This window comes from Chenopodium quinoa, unplaced genomic scaffold (genome assembly GCF_001683475.1).
Source record: "Chenopodium quinoa cultivar QQ74 unplaced genomic scaffold, ASM168347v1, whole genome shotgun sequence".
NCBI lineage: Eukaryota > Viridiplantae > Streptophyta > Magnoliopsida > Caryophyllales > Amaranthaceae > Chenopodium > Chenopodium quinoa.
Window position 1 is genome coordinate 2,729,462 of NW_018742899.1, and position 8,920 is coordinate 2,738,381.

At 34.2% G+C, this 8,920-nt stretch overlaps 1 protein-coding gene across 2 annotated transcripts; it reads right to left on the reverse strand.

Moving 5' to 3' along the window:
• Positions 1 to 1,734: 1,734 nt before the first annotated feature.
• LOC110727149 (cilia- and flagella-associated protein 20) lies at positions 1,735 to 8,682 on the reverse strand. 2 transcript variants are annotated; one of them, XM_021906706.1, is made up of 6 exons: positions 8,541 to 8,682; positions 8,305 to 8,380; positions 8,145 to 8,176; positions 3,546 to 3,787; positions 2,174 to 2,410; positions 1,735 to 2,075 (listed from the first exon to the last, which is right to left on the reverse strand). In XM_021906706.1, the coding sequence occupies exons 2-6, from the start codon at positions 8,355 to 8,357 to the stop codon at positions 2,067 to 2,069; spliced, it is 573 nt and encodes a 190-aa protein (XP_021762398.1). In that variant the 5' UTR covers positions 8,358 to 8,380; positions 8,541 to 8,682; the 3' UTR covers positions 1,735 to 2,066. The 2 variants fall into 2 exon arrangements, with proteins under 2 accessions (XP_021762398.1, XP_021762399.1); XM_021906707.1 differs by lacking the exon at positions 1,735 to 2,075 and having other exon boundaries at positions 2,165 to 2,410.
• Between the last annotated feature and the right edge of the window lie 238 nt (positions 8,683 to 8,920).

Below are 8,920 nucleotides of genomic sequence, written 5' to 3' on the forward strand. Positions count from 1 at the left end.
GGGTCCATCATCACGTACTTTTTAAACATTTTAATTTTTCTTAATCAGAAATTGTTTTTTTTTTGTGGTATTATTTGTAGACTAAAATGTAAACATATCATTTAAAAAAAATATCCACAATCATTTATGATATACGATTAATAAATAAAAATTCATTACACTATCCAATAATTTTAATAAAATATTAAACATAAAAAAAAGAAATATTAAACAAATGTTTGATGAGGCAAGCTACAAGGTGTTGTAGCCAACCAATGTGTAACTTTGTAGCTCGAAACCTTTGTAGTTTAATAATCTGATGTGACAAGACAAGCTACAATATATTGTAGCTTGCCATTGGAGATGCTCTAATTGGCTTGGTTTTCCATCACTTTGGAAGCAAAATCTTTGAAAAATAAGTGTTTTTGGTTGGAAAGTGTACTCGGTAATTTAGAGTATACTAAACTTTAACTAATTCGAACTCAAGCCAAGTCAATCCCTAATTGGGGGAAAACTCTCCTAATAGTGTCGTTGCGTTCTCAAGTCTCAATCTCAAGACTTTGGTTAAGTTACAACATCTTCCTTATCATCTAATTCAAGCACTCGTAGATTATGGAAAATAAACATAAAAAATTTATCCCATTTGCTCAACTTTATAATGAAATCTACCTTATTTGTGCAACTTTATTTGTTTTTCAATTTATTTCTTTGTAAAAAGTAGATATTGCAAAATAAAAAATTTGCACATTTTTAGTACAACTCACTCATTACTCCCTTAGACTATCTGATATTGCCTCGCCTAGTCCCTCCATGGCTTAGGTCTCTTCGGTTTGTTTTATTTTTCGCTTTTCTTGCTTGTTTTTGTTTGGTTTGTTAGCTCTGCTTTTCGGTTCCTTTAAACTTCAGTTGAATAAAAAAAAAACTATCTGATATTGCCTCAATTTCTTTTTTAGAATTTTATGGACTCTACCTCTTTAGTTAGTATGAGTGTATGAAGTTGACAATCTCTCTCTACTGTAAATTATTTATCTCATGTACTAAATGTCTAAACTACCTACCAACTCAATACAACTCTTAAAAAGGCGAAAGTTAAGATTTGAAACAAACATTACGGGATCAAAAATTTATTCATAGTGTGTTAACGTTTATGGTTCCAATGGGGACTTTTCATCGGGACCATTTGGGACCCGGCCCCCGATAAATTATTGTAATTAATTAGTTAATGAACCTCATTTTAATTATAAAATATTATAACATAGTGATTATTTTTGAGTAAGAGCTAAAAGATTTAAATCTCGACCCCTCTAATATTTTCGGCCAAGATCCGCACTATTTTTATAATAGATATTAAAAAGAGGGAAGTTAAGGCATAGTCAGTACTTTGTAGACACGAGTGTGTTAGCAATTGGCACTTAGAAAGTGGCTTCAGGAAACGTGGCAATCTGAATCTGAACCATCTGCCTTGGGAGAATAAAATAGGTGCTGCAGAAAAGTACTGAATGAATGATAGCAGTTGCAGCATCAGACCCTGACATCATTCAGTACTTTTTCTGCAGCGCCACCTCCTGCCTCAAGGGGCAGGGGAATGTGTCAGGACACGGATTACGAGCCCTTTTTAAAAAAAAATATTGTTATGGACACCGTATGTCTGGGTGAAATAAAAGAGGTCTTGAGATAGAATCTGGACATATAAAGCAACATTTGTTGAGAGAGCTTTATGCTACTTGAGACCGGTTCAGGTCAGATCTGAATTAGTTGGCGAAAAGGTAAACTGGTAATTTGTACTACATTAAAAGTAAAACTCTGCTGCCTTTTTAACCATACAGATGAGATGATACAGTAAAAATTTGGAAGATAGAGGTATACAATATAATCAAACATAGTAAGAACTAAGAACAAAGTCTACTTATGATGGTTATTTTTTGCAAGTTTACCTATAATGGTAATTTTTTGCAAAGTCTACCCAACTAAACATGGAATAAACAACTATGAGGGCTAAGCTTTTGCATAGGGTGGGAGACTAAATTTTGTAGATCTATCAACATCCAGGTCCGGTCACAGCCATAGCGCTTCAGCTCCTCACCCATTTATGATTTCTGCAAGTTACAAGAGTATTTAGTTTTTCAAAGCCAAGGGTGATAGGTAAATTTAAGAACAGCTCTGCATACTTGTATGGAATGTTTATTCAACTTGCCTGCATGGGGAGATATAGCTTGAACTCCGGAGGAAGTTCTTCTTCTGAATAAAGGCGGTCCGAGAAATAGATCCGCCTCAGGCGACAGTTTGCGTGGACTTGAACCCGCAATGTCTCTACATAGTTGGTTCCATATGCTCGTTTGGTAAAATCAGCAAGATTTAACTGGATTTGATTCCATCCTTCATCCAACTTCAGAGGCATGGTGCATATGTAAGGCTTCACTCGTGTCAGAGACTGCATTATTAGAAAAAACAGTCAATGATTAGCACTTCCTTGTGACCAAGGACAAAGGAAGTGAGACGTCAGTCGGAAGAAAAACACAATAAATATATTGCAAAAGCCAACAATGTGATCAAAGGTACGGAACAAGTGATAGTGACTCTGTCTTCAGGTCACTAAAAAAATTAATTTCAATATTGAGAAGAGGCAGTGGACAATTTTTCTCTGAGCTGCCACTCCCTTTAATAGACTCACTTTCTATTTTGGGATTTTTGCTCAGTTCCAGTTTATTCTTTATTTGGCAGCTCCATAATACCATCTTACCCAATTACCCCCCAACATTACACCTTTCTGCACTCTCTTACTTTATTCACCCGCCCACCTTTTCATTCCATCTCCCTTACTTTATTCACCGATACACCGACTCACGCTTTCTAAACTTCTCTAAAAAAAAGAGTATATGGTAACTGAATCAAACTTTCAGGTACAGAGGAAGTACTGAAGTTGGCGAAGTATAATAATTGCAAAAATATTGAATGCTCACAGTATGCTCCATCAACGTCAACCTTATCCTAACGCCCCTAAAAAGGTTCCCGATGAGGTAATGATAGAAGGCTGGAATGCTGGATGTCGGCAGTTGCACAAGGAAGCCTTACTCCTACTATAACAAAAAGGCTGGACCAATCAAGCATAGAGAGCAATTCTATTTAATTTATTACGAGTATCATTATTTTGTTTTCCAAGCAAAAAATTTATGTCATACCAATAAAATTGTCATGTCTTGCTTTCAAAAGGCACACTTATCTTAAGAAACTTTTATTCTTGATATAATAAGGGGAAAAAAAAACCGTCACATTCTTGCATAGAGATACATAGAAATCATTCCGTCTGGAGTTGCACGCATATCACAAATTCAAATTGGCATCCTATTAGTATCATAATGAATCCATGTCCCTGATGTCCTCACAACAGGAAAAAGATGCATCTTCCCCACACACAAATTGAAAGTGTCAAACAACATCACTCATTAAGTAGAATTCAATGAGGAGCTATTGTTTTCAGTAAGATGAACAATTATCAGAAAAACATAGTTTGAACACGGTCAACAAATGAATACAAGACAATACAATAATTTGGCAGACTTACAGACTTGATAATTTGAAGCACGAAACCGACGCCTCACATTCTTATCATCAAGGATTTGAATCTCAAAGGTGAAGTATTTCTTTAAATTCTTCACAATGATAACCAAGAATGGCAATTTTATACCAAGTGTTGCAGCTGGATCTGCAGGGCATGTGATATATGTCGACTGTATGTTTGATCCCACGATCTCAAGGACATTTGACTGAATATCCTCATCCTTCGGACGCTTGATATGGCCATTAGAAACTGCAATTAGTCAGATTCAAAACCTTTGAGAAACTTTCTTCTGCCACCTTCAATGGTAGAAGGGTGTCATTATAGAAAAATAGGGCATCACTATCTCTATTATGTAAAGTTGTTCAAACTTGTGCTTAGATTAACTACTCCCCCCATCCCTATTTACTTGCCCCATAGTCATATGCATGGAATTTTATGCAAATAAAAAGTAGTGAGAAATAATAGGTGTATGGGGCCCATGAAATGGGGCAAGTAAATTGAGTTACCCCAATAAGAAAATGGGACAAGTATTTTGAGGAGAGAGAGTACAAGTTCAATTCTTATTAGGTAGGAATGAAGTGAAAAAAAAAAAAAAAAAAAAAAATTCAAAACTTTACTCCCTCCATCCTTAATTTGATCATCACACCAAGCTTTGGACGGGGCTATGTTCAGCTTACCTACTGTATCTAAATAGAAAAGTAGATGTGATGGGAGATGGCAGAAGAATTTTTTGAGTAAATGTGAAAGGGTGTGGGACCCTAACTTTTCGTAGTGGGAAGAGAAGTAATAAGATATTAGTAGTTTCATGCCATATAGGACATATGACAATTAAATTGGAACTGATGTAAAAGAATAGTGTAAATATTAACGGAAGTACTATAAAAGCAGAAAAACTTTCAGACACCCTAAACAATAAAATGCAATGCAGCATTGAGTATCATGTAGCTGCAAACAATGGGCAGCTTTATTTGACTTTACTCCAGATGAATTATTTAATAATATACTCCATTTACAAGTTTTCATCCTTTTATGAGACAGATACTTCGCTCATTCATGGTCTATACAATTACATTGAACGTTCATGAAGCACACAAAAACAGAAAGTATATCATATAGAAAGCTAATGCTTAATCGGATTTCAAGTAAAGGCCCAATCAAAACAAAAGAAACAGGGAACATAAAGCAGATTCCAGAAACTAGAAAGCAGGAAATTGCATATATTATTTCAGAGGACACGTTATACCTACAATTTTTCCCATTTATTTTAAAGAACCAAGATATACCTACATAGTGAAACAAAACTATACAACCAATATCATTAATGTTTAATGAGGTTGGTAGCACATGGCTATAGGACTTGGGTCATCAAAAATATTATTTTGGATAACAAGTACTCCGTCTGTCCCATATAATTTTTTCCATTTGATGAAGTTCCACAGGAATTAAGAAATGGGGGGAGGAAGTACATGAAGTACATTAAAATGAGAGAAAATTACAAAAAATGTGAGTGGGCACAAAAAATTAAGTACATGAAAAAAAATACATGCACATGAGCAGGGGCACAAAAATGTAGAGAAAATATGAGGGTATTTTAGGTAGTTGAGTGAATAAAGATAAAAAAATGAAGGCAATTTGGTCTTTTCATAGTGTCCAAAATTGGGAAAAAATGAAACGGGAAGATTATTTTGGGACACCCAAAATGGAAAATGGGAAAAACAACATGAGACGGAGGGAGTATAATTTTGATAAACATTGAACATCAAGAGAGGACAATGTGAGTATATAACCTCTGATATAATTCAATGCAGTATTAATCATCATTAAGGACAGACTTATGAATTGCCCATACAAATTTGCAATTGCAGCGAGGAAAGGAATATAAATTAATCTATCCCGTAAAAACTCATGCCTAGGACAGCTTCCATGGTAAATTCTATCATTTTGCTCTACCAACAGAAGCCAAAAAATAGCTAAGCATGTTGATTGCTAAAAGTACTTTCCTCTGCCGAAATAGATGGCAAAGCAGGCCAAACATGGAACACCCATGATTTCAAACAATTCATTTTATAGACAAGCTGCCACCTTAGTTGGTTTCTTGTCTCACAGCACAGTATGCATAACATACACACATCAAGGGCATACACTTCACTGGACACCAAAAATGCATTGAACCTTTCACAATATGCCGTGCCCATAAAAATGTCTTTGCTTCCATATGAGGATTATAATGCTAACCATCTTTTTTACTTCCTTTGTTTCTAGATAAAAGCATCAATTGGTTGGGCAGATAGTTTTAGGAGGGTTAATTTTGTAGACTATTAATGTGCAAGTGGGTAAGCAAGTAAATTATTTATTGAAAGAAAATGGTAGTGGTTGAATTCTTTATTCTAAGAAAGTGATAGTGTGAATGGGTGAGGATTGTGGGAAGAGAGAAAAAGTAAAAGTATAGAAGTGGGGTAAGTAGGAGGACGAAGAAATGATAAAACATATACTTCCTCCATTCTTTTTTACTTGACCCGCTTTGACTTTTACACTATTTACCACTCCTCCTCTGACCGTCTTCTGTGAATAATATATAAGGAAAAATCTATTCATGTGAGATCTTTTTGAAATTGACTCAATAAGTACTATCATAATATATAACTTTTATAATTTTTACTTATGGAGAATTAAAGTTATTGATCGTGAAAGTTTTGCATTGACAAGCGTGATAAAAGAAACATGATAAAAGAAACAGGTCAAGTAAAAAACAAAGGAAGTAGGATAGTTACCATTTATGTAAGTAATGCACTTATTTGGAAATGATCGAATAAGGCACGTAATGCCCTTATTCAAAATGGAGGGACTATCGAGTATCTCAATTTTTAATTTATTAAACCTTGTCCCTGAGGATTTTGGCCAGCTCATGCAAATACATATAGACCAAAGAGGGAAGCAAAGAAGGGAAGAAACTTCCTATACCCTAGTAAACCTTATTGATGCATCACTACTAAGAAAAGTGGTCATGCCAGTCGCTCCTACCAACCCCTAGAAACTTCAACATCAATGTCACACAAAAGGCTACTGCAAGAAAACATGTTCATTTGTCATATTTGTATTATGATAAGTTGAACAAGCATCAACACAACAACCTTAAGAGCCCACCTCTACAGTAGGTTGTTGCCTATAAGTTTGATAAAGACAATGTTTCAAAGAATTTAAACAAAAGCTTTGACCTAGCCCTACTATGTGTTTGGATGATAGTCTGACACTAATCACACTATGGCTATGCCATTTAACCCATATATTTGGTTCAAAGGAAAGATTTAGAATCGACATGAATTCCAAATGAATTGGCGACAAGGAGAGGATGTGAGAAGTTAAGCGATGAAATTTTGGAGTTTAAAAAAATAAATTAATTAATTAAATAAAAAAAAACACACACACACGCACGCACACACTAGGCTATGAAATTTCCATTTTGGAAACAAATGCTAGAAATTCAGCAAGTGAAAAAGCAAAAAATTATCTAATCCCAACTTGTGAATATGTGACAAATAAAGGAAAATCAGAAAACAATAGAGCTATGCAGAATATTGAAGTAATATTACAAGATTTACGGCATATAGGACAATAGGCTATAGCGGCAAGAGGAAGGTGACAACTATATGAGAATTACCAGATGGTATCCTTCTACAAGAATATTGTAATCTTGTCTTTTTCGACTTTAAGATTCCCAAGAGACAAGAAAGAGAACCTTATAGGTACATTTCTCAAGATCCGCACAAATGTGGTGTATAAAGCCTTAATAAGGTGCCAAGGTATAACATCTGCTCTATAAGCCTCCTGATAACCATGCGCCATATAGCGCACAAGAAAGAGTCTTAATTACTAGAGAAAAAGATGGTACCCTCATCACTCAGCCCCTCTACCAAGCATCTTTCAACACTTCTCAAACCATCAAATAATGACATAAGGATGAACAGTAAAGAGGGGAAGATAAGTGAATTGTTTGTCTAGCACAGCTAGTTGCGTCCATTAAAGAGCTCAACCAATAAAAAAAACTGTATAAGAAGCAGAGCTCCAACATATATAATGACCTTTTGTGTAGCCACACTTGCCAGTCCCACAATATATACGATAATGAATAAGGGGAAGTCTGAGAATATACATACAGTTGCAAAAACTAAAGGAACTAGAAAACACAATCTGAAGCAACTAGCTTTTACCTTCGGTTTTATACTTTGTACTATAATATACAGTACAAATATCGTTTCTCAAATCCAGTTCTCCACGGTATATAAAAAAAAACCAACATCTTTCATATAACATACCAGATAGGCAGATACCACATTACAACCCCAATAAAACCTAATCGAGATTCGAGATTCTCAAATTGGGCAATTAGGTAATAGCACAGTAGGCATCAATGCATCATCATACAAGAAAACAAAAGCATCTAAGTGGTTTCACTAAATTGTTACTCGTATCATTTTCCAACAATTAAAAAATTACACAAACATAATGCTTATAACAATAATAGCATAATCGAGAACAATATAAACATGCAAAATCTCCCTCTTACAATTCTAAACTAAATCTTAAAACTTTAAAATCAAAAAAATACCTTCTTTATCCCATATTTGCAAAGGCTTGCTCCTGAACAATATACAAATTAGATAATGTATAAGAAAACCCCTAAAAAATATACTTCGTATATACTTATGACAAATAAATGCAAAAAAAAATATAGAATTCAATTGAAAATAATGAAAAAAATAGCATACCCAAGGCTGTATAAAATGGATAGAAATCCCGACTGGAATGTATTCTTAAACATTGCTGAGCCCCACAAAATTGAAGCTGAAATTACGACAAAAATACAATCAAAAACAATGTTACTCCGTAAAATTAAATGCATATGAAAAAGAAAAGGAAATTGTTTTTACCTAATTAAATTAAAATACAGGAACAATAATCAAAAGATTGTGAAAAGTAAGAAACCCTAATTTGATCGTTGTACCTTATCGTAGTGGGTGGCGACGGGATGGAGAACGGAGGAGTAAATACTCTCACAATGATGCGGAATTCTGAGTTTTTTTGTTTGTGTATATTTTATTCTTTAATTTATTTTAAGTTTTATGTTAATTTCTTTTTCAGTTTACTTTGTTAGTATTTTTTTAGTTTATTTGATTTGGTTTTTGGTAGTTATTTTTCTTATAATTTTTTTTATGTGTATAAATTTTTTAATTTTTTGATTTTTTGATTTTTTGAAGGTGTCGCATTTTTGCTATGGTGCGAGGAAGAATATAGATGACCATGATATGCCACCGGCCACTGCCGTGGATGCGGTATGTGTCATTAAACATTTATTGTTGTGTTTTTGTAATTGATATATATCGT